Raw genomic sequence first — 12,774 nt, 5'->3', positions numbered from 1 at the left:
ATGCCTCTGTATAAATCTGTGGTACGTCCATGAATACTGTGTGCAGATCATACTATCTCAAAAAAGATATATTAAAATTGGAAGAGGTACAGAGAAAAACAACAAAAATGATTAGGGGGATGGTACAGCTCCCATACGTGGAGAGATTAAAAGGATTGGGACTGTTCCATTTGGACAGGGCCGGCTCCAGGCACCAGCGTTCGAAGCAGGTGCTTGGGGCAGCCCTGTGAAAGGGGCCGCAGTCCGTGTGCCGTCAGGGCAGCACTCGTCTTTCCGCAGCAGCGGCAAATCGGCGGCCGCTCCACTCTTCTGGCTGCCGCGACGGCAGCTTCTGTCTTCAGACGTCCTGCTTGGGGTGGCAAAAAAGGTAGAGCCAGCCCTGCATTTGGAAAAGAGACCACTAAGAGGGGATATTATTGAGGTCTATAAAATCATGAATGGTGTGGAGAAAGTGAGTAAGGAAATGTTATTTACCTCTTCCCATAGCACCAGAACCAGGGGTCACCCAATGAAATTAGTAGGCAGCAGGTTTAAAAGAAACAAACAAACAAAAAACAGGCAGCAGGTTTCAAAGAAACCAAAGAAAAATTCACACAGCACACAGTCAACCTGTGGAAGTCGTTGCCAGGGGATGTTGTGTAGGCCAAAATTATACTGCGTTCAGAAAAGAATTAGATAAGCTCATGGAGGATAGGTTATTAGCCAGGATGGTTAGAGATGCTCCCCATGCCCTGGGAGTCCTAAACCTGTAACTGTCAGAAGCTGGGAGTGGATGACAGGAGATAGATCACTCGATAATTGTCCTGTTCTGTCCATTTCCTCCTGGCATTGGCCACTGTCAGAAGACAGGATACTGGGCTAAATGAACCATTGGTCTGACCCAATATGGCTGTTCTTATGCTCTTCCACTTTATTTTATGCTGCTCAGGGCTGGTAGCCAGGGGCCAGAGTAACCCAAGGGCAAATTCAGCACAAGGGACTTCCCTTTCCCATTATGGGCCCAATATTTCAATGGGAGCAGAATCCGGCCCTTACTCTCCTGAGTGCTCAAACACATTACTGAGGATATTCACCTGAAAATAACCCCTGCTCAAGTGCTGAGGATGAAATAGGAGCTCTGGTTCAATAATAGCCAGGATAATCCATGTTTGAAACAGGGCTTTTGCTGACAGTTTCCCAACAAAATCTGATCTCACTGTAAGTAAACAGAGGTCTGAACCCCTCTCACTATGAAAGAGCTGCATCCCCAGAGGGTGTGTCCAGGCATCTCTATAAAAGGCAGCACCAAGATGAGATCTTCATGTATTTGTTCACCTCGCCCTGTGCTGTACCTTGATCTAAGTATGACCATGGTGAAAGTTTTGCTACAGTACCTGAGCACTAGCTCGCTGCTCTGTTTGGCAGGAGGACTGGTGGCTTTCATTTATTTTTTGACCAGCTCCAAAAAGTCAATTTGCAGTTTGTCTCCAGGGCCACCTCCCCTTCCTCTCATCGGGAACTTGAATGTGGTGGATCTGAAAAAGCCGTTCCAGTCGCTGATGGAGGTAGGATAGAAATGACTGAATAGATATGAGGAGCTTTGCAATATTTGATGATTGGGAAGTGAAAGGAAATCTAGTGAATAAGGATGTCGTTGTATCTTCATTGTGTGGAAACAAAAATGAACACATTTAAAATTTTTATCTATAGTTACATACACACACAAATATGCTTCAGTCAGAGCCATGTGAGTGGACCCTGGAGCATGTGACAATACCCATTTAATCCAATGAGACACTGTGTGGGTGTAAGGCACATCTGTGTAGATCTGATTGCAGGATAAGGATCATATATTAAATGGACAGAGCTGTACCTCCTTTTTAAAAAAGATATCATCCCAAACATAGACAGACTTGCTCATTTGTACATTATTTCCAGTGTTTGATGTTTTTTGCTAAGGCAAGTGCAAATTCATCCCTTCCCCCGAGCCAGTGTTATTTTAGTAGGGTTGGCAGGAAAACAAAGAATTCTGTTTGCAAAAAATTGAGAGAGAGACACACACACCACCCTGGAATAGCCAATCATCCAGTGCTCTGAATTAGGTAGAACAGGGACTTGAACCAGAGTCTTCCATATTCTAGGTAAGTACCCTATTGTATTAGGTATCCAGGGATGGGGGGAGAGTGTCTTCCTCTCCTTCTCATTGACTAATTCCCAACCAGGCCTATATTTAAGATTCTTGTGCTTGATTTTAATTTCACCCCATTTGGGCAGTTCCATGGACACCTTTTTCCTACAGGAAAAAAACAGCTTAAATATATTTTAATTTGATCTATCCCTCATTTCATAAAACAACAGTGGTGTTCATGGGAAGAGGTGTGAACCATTCAAATCCCTTTCAAAGCTGTTTTGAATCCCATGGCATGCTGACTCATTTTGCCAAGCAGTTTTCCTCCTATTTTCAAGGCTGCCAGATCAAATATTCATGTTGCAGACAGAAGTCAGCAGCAGCAAGTCAGATGTGATGCCAAGAAATACTCATGCAAAGAATTAACTGAAGGAAAGCAGGGAAATTACTATGATTACCCACTTCTGGTGTGGTGCTGTGTTTAGGGGTGACCAGACAGCAAGTGTGAAAAATCTGGACAGGGGATGGGGGGTAATAGGTGCCTATATAAGACAAAGCCCCAAATAACGGGGGAGGGATAGCTCAGTGGTTTGAGCATTGGCCTGCTAAACCCAGGGTTGTGAGTTCTATCCTTGAGGGGGCCATTTGGGATCTGGGGCAAAAATTGGGGGTTGGTCCTGCTCTGAGCAGGGGGTTGGACTAGATGACCTCTTGAGGTCCCTTCCAACCCTGGTATTCTATGATCGGGACTGTCCCTATAAAATCAGGACATCTGGTCACCCTAGCTGTGCTGTACAGTTGACAGCAAAGAATCTCCCAAGCTGTCAAACCATCATGTGATGAAAACAAAATTCAATTTGTCTTGCATAATAGCAGGAGCCTCTTGTAATCTGAAATGTAGTTTACAATATGTACATAATGCATTGCAAATCATCACCTAGGCACATATGAAACAAGATGAAATATGTTGGCACAGATGACTCAGAATATGTTTAAACTAGATATAAAATTCTGAGTGAACAATTAGATTGTCAAAGCTGCTGTGGAGTGTAACAGATGATTCATTCTTACCTTGCTATTAAAGCCTAGAGCTCCTGTGACATTATCCAGGAGTATATGCCTCAAGGCTGGATTCCAGTGTCTGACGGACAACAAATAATCCTTGATACGACTGAAACAGTATCCTCCTTGCAACTACTGGGGAGACAAGTGCCAAAGATAGAATTATTTTTGGAATTGTTTCTTGCAAATGTTGTAGATTGTATTTTAATGCTTTATGCACAAGTCCATTGATAACAGGTAAGTTATTATAAGTCAACAGGACCCCATGCAGCACATCTCTGCTATAGCATTTTATACTGGTCACTGTGTGAGCGCAGCAATATTTCGGATTGTTACTGTAGAACACTGTAGTCCTACAATGGCATCTCTCACCAAGTCCTTCTTGCCTGACATGAGCGGCCTAGTGAAGACCGTGGGCTTTGTCAGTTGAGACAAACATGACATGTCCTCCAATGCAAGCAGAGACACTAGCGCTGGCTGCTAATATATTAATAAATATCTATTTGTCAATTAAAAACTTGGCCCAAATCCCAGCCTATAACTGAGCTGTGCTCAATGCAGCTCAAAAAAAGGGTTGCAAAGGTGGCTTCAGACCACCTTTATGCCACCAGGCCCTGGGGTAGGACCAGCACCTGCCATAAGTTAGAGCAAACTTGGGTTTGCTCTAAGTTATGCCTAGTTGCAAACAGGCCCAGGGGCTGTTTTATCAGCTGGATGTTGCCAGGTCATGGGATGTCTTGGCAACATTGAAATCAATGGGAGTTAGGCACCAAAAAAACGTTGAGAGTCTGAGCCTTACGGCCTCATTATGAGACAAGAGAGTGTATGCTACAGACAGATGGGGGGAGCACAAGATAATACTAAAGCTATTCCAGCCACGCCCCTCAAAGCAGGGGCCAGCAGGGCAATGACACAGCAGTTGCTCTGGTGGCTCTGCCATCCAAGACACAAACCAGTCAGAACAGGGGACAGCATCTGACTCACCTCTGATCAGCTATCACAAAGGCACAGTCCCCTGTAACAGTCTGACAACATCTCTTTTGTAGAGAAGAGGCACTGGAATTTTTACCCATTAACTGATCCAATTAGCTAAACATTCTTAGAGGCATTTAGAATGAGCACAAGAAACGCCTTGGGCTTTGTGGCCTCCACTACAGCAACTATTTAAAAGCTAGAAGGAAAAACATGTTCATTTTGTAGAATGGGAGAATTCTTTACATACAGTGCAAAGATTTTCTTGCAACCAATATAGTGCCAGATTATGCCTGTAGCCAAGCATATGCTGTGTATGCTACTGTGTATGATGGTTAATCTTCCGGTTAATTCAATGGGAGTCAGACAGCTGGGTGCTTTTGAAAATCCTAGTAGGCGCCTAAATACATTTAAAAATCTGTCCCTGAATGCCTCCCATTCCTACTGAAGTCATTGCAAAGTCCTAGTGAAGTCAACGGGAGTTAAGAGTGCTCAGTTCTGCATAGAATTGGGCCCTTTGGACTCTTACTGGGCTGGATTTTGACCTCAGTTCTATATAAAGCTGTTCTCATTCCATGAGTGTATTCTGAAGACAGAACTTGTCGCACCGGGTCTGAGAGGCATATCAGGCTTAGAAGATTGTGGGGTTACTACTCAGACAATGTGTACACAGATGATGGTACACTGTTAGCTACATCTGGGATCCAGAACTGTTTCTGAATTAACGTATTTACTTACATGTTGAAGCTCTCTGAGAAGTATGGCAACATATTCACTGTGCATTTTGGATCCAGAAAGGCAGTGGTGCTGGCTGGTTATGAGAACATTAAGGATGCCCTTTTAAATCATGCTGAAGAATTTGGAGAGAGGGCAGAAATACCCATATTTAGGAAGACAAAACACAGAAATGGTAAACAAGCTTTTGTTTTGTTTTTGAATTTGATCATATTTAGTGTATTCTTATGAAAAGGAAAAATCCTGTTACTACACATTTTCATACATAGAATACTTTGAAAGTACATAGCAGCTTTCATACGAGGTACTTTACAAGCACTCATTAATCAAACTTGGTACCAGTGTGTTCACCTGTATTTTAGGCATAGCCGTCAGTCACGGAGAGTTATGGAAAACAATGCGAAGATTCACCTTATCTACCCTATGGGATTTTGGAGTTGGAAAGAAAACCATTGAAGTGTGAATTCTTGAAGAGCTAAATTTCATCATTAACTATTTTGAATCTCACCAGGGTGAGTGTTAAGAATTTCATCCTGAAACGGACAGTTAGGCCCCAGTTCAGAAAGGTACTTTAGCATGAGCCTAAGGCTTTGTCTACACTGGAACTTGGTCGGCAAAACTTTTGTTGTTCAGTGGTGTTAAAAAAAAAAACAACACACACACCCCCAAACGACAAAAGTTTTACCAATGAAAAGTGCCAGTGTGAACAGTGGTTTGCTGGCAGGAGCGGTTTCCTGCCGACAAAGCTGCTCCTGCTTGTCGCGGGTAGGATTTTTTTGTCGGCAGGACAGCCCTCTCCTGCCAATAAACAACAGCTACACGGTGCAGCTTTTAGCAGCACGGCTGTAGGGGCACACCCATGTTGCTAAAAGCTGCGTAGTGTAGACATCGCCTAATTTTAAGCATGTGAAGTCAATGGGATTTCTCATGTGCTTAAAGTGAGGCACATGCTTAAGTACTTTGCTTAATTGATGTTTTAAGCATCCAAAAAAGGTAGCCTTGGTGCATATCCTGGATGGTGAACTTGTTTAGCTCTAAGAGTTAAGGACAACATTTTCAAAGGAAACCATAACCAAGGATCTGATTTTGTGTTCACACTCATTTGAATGTGCAGTTTTACACACCATTACCCCAGCGTGTACCAGAACTTAGTCAACCGCTCTAGAGAAAACAAAATCTAGCCATTTCTAGCTGAGAGTGAGCGCTTCTGTATGGTAGACTGAAATTGATGTTTTCAGCACAAGTGCAATTCCAAAGCCAAGTTGTTTTAATCGTTTTAAACATAGGGAAGCCCTTTGATGCGAAGATGATACTGAACAGTGCTGTATCCAATGTCATATGCTCTATATTGTTTGGTGAGAGGTTTCAATATGAAGATCCTATATTTCTAACTTTGCTGAAGTTGTTAAATGAAAATTCCAAATTGCTGGGCTCTCCTATGGTGCAGGTAATTATTTTTAATTTGGGGGGTTTATTAACACATTCCCACTCTGAACAGACTGAGGGCTAACTGCTGGGTTTAATAGCTAAAAATGAAGAGGGGACAGGGTCGGTTGTATGGACGGGGAGCAACCATCATAACGACGCAGTGATGACCAGAGGAAATCTTTAGAACACAGCAGTTGCAGACAGAATGCCTCCCAAGTCATGATGAGCCACAAGCTGCAGCCCTTGGTTGTCCTTTAAGGAGAAACAGCATATTCCTAACTCCTCATCCCAGCTACCTGATGCTACCATGCATGCACATCTACCTGCGGCCCTTTGGGCTTCCACCTCTGGTACGAAGGCAGTGCCAGCAGAAGTACTCTGGCTGCCTCCTGCAGGACTGTGCATTCTGGCTGCCTCTTCCCTGAGCCCTCCCCCAGACCAGCCCAGACAGAATTTGGTACTTCAAATCCAATGCAGAATCACCACATACTAGATTTTCTCATCTCAAACCGTCCTGCTGCACCAGCAGCTTTGGTTGAGACATTCAGTTGCCGCTGTTTGTTCTCCCTGCCTCCTGGGGTGGGATGGGGCTAGGCTGTAGGTTGGGCAGTTAGCTGGTTTGCAGGGTGCTGGTGGTCTCCGAGTGCAACAGGGCGGGTGCTCTTTGGTCTGGTTCCGTGCTCAGATCCCCACCCTCCAGGTCTGTGGCTCTCAGTGTCCACAGCAGACAAGGCAGGTAGCAGCAGAGTGACTGTGTTTAAGGTTTAATTCCTTTCTGCTGCGGCATGGGGATGTGCCCTGAAAAGGAAACAGCAGATTAATGTGGAACTTGACTGAAATGGACCAACCCGTGAAGGGCCAAGTGAAAACTGACCCCAGGGGCCTTTCCCCAACTCACTCACAAGAAGTGACATTCACTCTACCCACATAAAGACCCAGCAATTGAAGGTTTTTTGGGGGGAAGAGAAAATTGACCCCCACAATCTGCGGTCTGCCCTTGTGGCTGCTACCCCCAGCCGATGGGGGGGGTCACTATCCTCTTTGTGCTACTTGGTAGGAAATCAGAGCCATTTCCCCCTTATCTGGATGGGTCCCATGTCTCTCCTCATCATAACCCCAGCAACAGTGCCATGAATCCTGCCCTATTTCAGACCAATGTGAAGACCCATCCTCACCACTGACCTTTGCACCATGGGTGAATTTCACCTAACTCAGCACACTCAGTGAAACTGAAAAGCAGTCAAATAAAAGGAAAAGCTTCTCTATGTGGCATATAAACTAACTGAGGAATCTGTTGTCAGAGAGGGATTGAAGCAAACATGGAGGGCTGGAATAGCAAGGGCATAATAGCTTTATAACCACTCATAGCAGTTTGGGCTGTACAAGCTAAACCATGGATGCAGTGACCTTCCCATCTTGATGCTTCAGGGCATCCATAGTTCACATGTGGGGGGGTCAGGAAGGAATTACTTGTGACGCATCAGAAACATTACATGAATTAGCTAAGTACACCCTGGGGATTCTCCCTCCATGCTTCTTCATGCTTCTCCATGCTCTCAAACTCTGTCACTGCCAGACCCCACTACACTAAGGAAAAAGCTGGTGTGATGTGGAATGCCGACTCCACCCATTTTATGTAAAGATGTTACACAGGTTCACCACAATGCCGGTGAACAGTAATCCTTTTGTTTTTCCCAGTTATATAATTTCTCTTGGATTTCTGTTTGGAGCCCCAAAGACCGTGTTACGAAATGTAGATGAGCTGAATGCTTTTCTGGAGAAGTTCTTTAAGGAACACAGGCAGGAGTTTAATGAAAACAATTTAACAGGTTTTGTTGATGCGTTTCTGATGAAGCAACAGCAGGTACTTTAAAGCTAATTCTCAGCTTAACTTGCATCTTTCTGTTCTGTTAGCTTTCACTTCATTTATTAATGCTGAGCATCTGGCAGGGAACTGGAGGTGTGAAGACACAGATTTGTTATGATCAGAATACTCTAGACCAGGGCTAGATCCTGCTAGCCATACTCACATTGAATAGTACCTTACACCACGAGTAGGCTTATTGAAATCACTAATGAAGTGATCACTAAAGTGAAATCACTAATGAAGTGATCACTAATCACTAATTAGCAGAGTAGTCCCACTGAAATTAATGGGACTAGTGGGGGAGTAAATTATTACTGAATGTAAGGGTTGCCAAAGTCCTAATCATCATAGCTAACAGTTTGATGTTTCTATGATACCCTTTATTGAGATAACTGAGGGTCCACTAATTGTTTAATATGATGATACCAGCACTCCTTGCATACTTGCAGCGTGACCAATTCTTATATATTCTATGGTGTTTGGTCTACAAGATATCCCTTTTATTCCCTATAACGAAAATAAACTAAAGCAGTAAACTAACCCTAATGTCTATACCCATACACAGCTGGAACAAAGATGAAAAAAAGACAAAAGCTAAAGTCATCTGTATCATTTGCTGTAGAACGAATGTTCATTTTTTGCATGTCTCAAAGGAGTCAAGAAATTCTCACACACACTTTCACAATGAGAATCTTCTGTTCTCAACGCTGGACCTCTTTGCGGACTGCACTGAGACTATATCTACCACTGTCCGTTGGGGTCTTCTGATGATGATGAAATACCCAGAGATTCAGAGTAAGACTAAGAACTAATCTCTTATAAAATTCTGTTAAATACCTAATCAAGTCTCCAGTTACAGAAGGGAGACAGCAGGGTTCCCACAGTTGAGACTTGAGTAAATAACATTAAGTGCTAAATTGGAAAACATCTGGCTTTACAAAGAGGTTTCATTCAGCTAATCTTAACTGAAATACATAAGCAAACAAGAAAAGCTGAATTCCAGTTCTGTTCATAAGCCTCTATAAGCCTCCACCCATCAAAACTCTCTTACAAGCTATTAGGTTACACCAGCATAACAAACTCATAGGTTTCCCATCTTATCTGAGAGAAGGTGGGCTGGATTCTGCTCTCACTTCCACTGAAGACTATGGAGTGACACTGGTGTGAGAATAGAATCAGGCATGGAATTTACCACAATACCCCTTAACTCTGCATTGGCCGAATAATAGCTCTCAGGGACCTACAGACCAACCCGCGCTAATTTCTGCAGCATGCAGATTTTTCTACTGAGGAGTGCCACCCAAATCCTGGCTAAACTTAATCCTGTTGAGATTTCAAGACAAAGTGAGCTCACAGCCTGTGGTAAAGTATCCTCAGCATTCCTGGAAAACTGCAATCCCTCTCCTTTTTCCTTTTCAAGGAAGGATTCAGGAAGAAATAGATCAGGTCATTGAGCCAGGACAAATGCCCATGCTGGAGGACAGGAAAAAACTGCCTTACACTGATGCAGTGATACATGAAATACAAAGGTTTTCCAATATTGTCCCAATGAGTGTATCATGTTCAACTTCCACCAATGTTAGTTTCAGGGGTTATATGATACCAAAGGTAAGTTTTGAAGTTGACAACAGAAACTGTAAATATTCAGTTTTGTGAAACACTCATAAGAAAATAAATTTAAGAAGTTCTGGTGTTTGGTCTTTCGGTATTTAATCCCTCCCTCTACCATCTGTGCTACATCCAGAACGGATAGTGCAACTATGGGCCAGATTCTACACTAAGTTAGAGCCACATAAATGCAGAGCAATTGGACTGCTGTCAGTGAAGTTACTCTGGGTTTACATTTGCTTATCTAAGCACAGAACTTGTGCTGGATCTTTGCTTGGAGGGTGAATGAAAACGCTTAGGAAATAAATCAATTTTTATGTTATGAGGTGAAGAGGGAAAAGTGGAATATTAACCAATCTCAGTATCAAAAAACATGTATTCTGGGTACTAAACATCCATAAACAGTGCTTATAGCTTCCTGTTCTGATGTTTATTTCTATGCATGTGAATCTACCAGATTAAATATTCCACAGAGTAAGGAGATATCCTGTAGAGCTAGTTAATCCTGCTCAGAAATCCATCTACTCTTTGCTTTCTTGCATGGAAGAATGAGTTGAATTTGTGAGAGTGACCACCACAGACCATTGGCTGCTGCACCTGCCAGTTTCCCTTATTCCTTCCAGGGAATAGAAGTGATTCCTCTGCTGACCTCAGTTTTGAAGGACAAATTGCACTGGGAGACACCAGATCAGTTCAACCCTTCCCACTTCCTTGATGCTGATGGGAGCTTTACTAGGAAGGAGGCATTTATACCATTCTCCATAGGTAACAACAACTTCCTGTGCTCAGTCTGTAGTTACACTGATTGTACAGCGGGAGCAGCGGATGCTTGGCACGTCTGAAAACCAGGCCAAACATGTCTGAAATGGGGCACCTCAAATTGAGGATCTCCAGATTAAATGGTACTTTGGGCAATTTAGGTGTGAGTCATCCAAAGCACATAAGTAGACACTGGCATTCCTTTGTCTGCTAACCTCCAGACAGTCTGGAATGGTCACAGATTCTCACAACTTCCTGAATGGGCAGAAACTATTTCCTTTTAAATAGCCCTTCTGATATCTAGATTGGGGGTGGGGTGGTCGGGGGTTGTCAGCTGGCTCCTCTGGTTGCTGTTACAGACTGTATATACATTTTAAAAGATCTCAGACAAAAGCACTGACCAAGCCATGCCTTGCTGACTTTCGTTCCATTGACCTCCATGTGGTTAACTTTACAGGGCGAAGGGTTTGCGTTGGAGAAGGACTTGCCAAAATGGAACTTTTTCTCTTCTTTGCGGGTTTGCTCCGGAAATTTATTTTCCAGCCGCATCCAGGGGTGGCGAAGGCTGATCTAGATCTCACTGCTGATGTTGGTTTTACCTTAAACCCAATGCCCCATCTGATTTGTGCTGTGCCCTGTGAATAACTGAAATGTAACTGAATGCATGAAATATTGTCTGTGGCTGATATCTGAATTTGGATCTTTGATTGCAACGATGCAAAAAACAAAAGATAATTAATGGAGAGAAAGGGGTGACCTGTGGTATGACGGTTCATTCTCTAAGTGCCAGAACTGCTGTGTTACTCCAACAGGTGGCGCTACCTTGCAACGGTTGACTCAGAATCATAGTAGAGATGGAAAAGACTTAGGGCCAGATTGTTCCTGCGTCGCGGAATGCAGGTGTGGTGGTTGGGTTCAATCAGTCTTTCCCTCTTGTCAACCTGGTGCAAGGCCAAGGTCACTCATGGTGCCTGTACTTCTATGTGCCACTGGGGCCATGGCCCAACCTTCCCGTCCCCGCACAGCTTTTGGCTAGCCCACAAGTTGGCTGGGAGCAAGCTACACCATTCTAATAACAGGTGCAGCCTGCATGCTTCCCCTGCTCACTTGGTAGCTCAAGGAGGATGGAGCTGAGGATCTGGCCCTGCGGCCTTTAGGAGAAGGAGAACATGAGTAAATGCTGATTGGAAAGCTGTGCCCAGCACAGAGTCGGCAGTGTGAAAAGAGAGGTGAAGGCAGGAGGGTCTGTAGGAAACACAGGGAGCCCATAAGAGACAAACAAATACGCAACGCAGACAAAGCAGCACTTCCAGTCTCTGCTAAATGAAAGCCAGTTGCTCCATCAAATGCCTATAATTTCCCAGCACCCCATCTGAAAGAATGGAGAATTCTATGGATTAACTGAAATAACTGAAAGCACCTTTCTGTAGATAGAACCTGCCGCAGGCTGGGAAGATATTTTATGTCCTAAAATAGAATGATGTGCCGATTACCCACAAGCATTGAAACCATCAGCCATGGTTGGGCCAAGATCTCTCTTTTTTGTTTTAAAGCACTTTACATCCAATTGTAAATGGCGCTCCCAACTCACTCCATATTTGGTTATTTTTTTAAAATTTCAGTTTCTGGATTCCTGCGATTACCTGAGAATCTTAGCTTCCATTAAAAAAAAAACGTAAGTTTTTATACCCCAGGATTGTAGAGACAAGCCTGAAAATGCAGACCTAGTACACCCTAAAGGCATGGAAACCAGAAGGCAATTAAAACAAAGCAAAGATTTATTGTTTTTCTTTTTAATCTCGTGATTTTCAAGCCAGTCTAATGATTTTGGGGGGCCTGATTCATGTTTTTTTGAATGCATACAGCTGGCAACACTGCATTCAACCAAAGCACACAAAGATTCCATACATCTCAAGTGTACCTGTCATCAGTGGCCTCATTCCATTCCTTTCGTGCTATCTGTTACTCCCACTAAGGTCAGATGTTTCCCTCTCCTTCATATCATTCTTTTCAAGAACTCTGCTGACGTCAGCAAAGCAAAACTGGGTATCAAAACTGGGTATGACTTGGAACAAAGGGATCCATTGCCAGAATGGTGCCTATAAACTGGCAGTAATCAATGGCGTTTTTAATCTAAGGAAAGAAACTGTTGTAAGCGTTCTCTGCAGAGGAAGCCAGTGTGGATTGATGGTCTCGTCAGAATCTTCCTCTGGTATTTCACAGCACACAACACAAG

General features: G+C 43.5%; 1 protein-coding gene across 1 annotated transcript in view; it reads left to right on the top strand.

Annotated features, from left to right (window-relative positions):
• Window positions 1–1,349: 1,349 nt before the first annotated feature.
• CYP2W1 (cytochrome P450 family 2 subfamily W member 1) overlaps window positions 1,350–12,774 on the top strand; it is a gene marked incomplete at both ends in the record, with an annotated part of 34,966 nt that continues 23,541 nt past the window's right edge. Inside the window, 11 exon segments of the mRNA XM_084640339.1 lie at window positions 1,350–1,544; window positions 4,889–5,051; window positions 5,239–5,336; window positions 5,340–5,388; window positions 6,163–6,323; window positions 8,003–8,013; window positions 8,015–8,168; window positions 8,825–8,966; window positions 9,592–9,779; window positions 10,403–10,544; window positions 10,996–11,175. Of these exon segments, the coding sequence (XP_084496465.1) occupies window positions 1,350–1,544; window positions 4,889–5,051; window positions 5,239–5,336; window positions 5,340–5,388; window positions 6,163–6,323; window positions 8,003–8,013; window positions 8,015–8,168; window positions 8,825–8,966; window positions 9,592–9,779; window positions 10,403–10,544; window positions 10,996–11,175 (1,483 nt within the window).

This window comes from Lepidochelys olivacea, assembly GCF_965140295.1.
Source record: "Lepidochelys olivacea isolate rLepOli2 genome assembly, chromosome: 10".
NCBI classification, from domain to species: Eukaryota; Metazoa; Chordata; order Testudines; family Cheloniidae; genus Lepidochelys; species Lepidochelys olivacea.
Note: the sequence above shows the minus strand (reverse complement) of the source record. Positions and strands in the feature narration are given on the sequence as shown.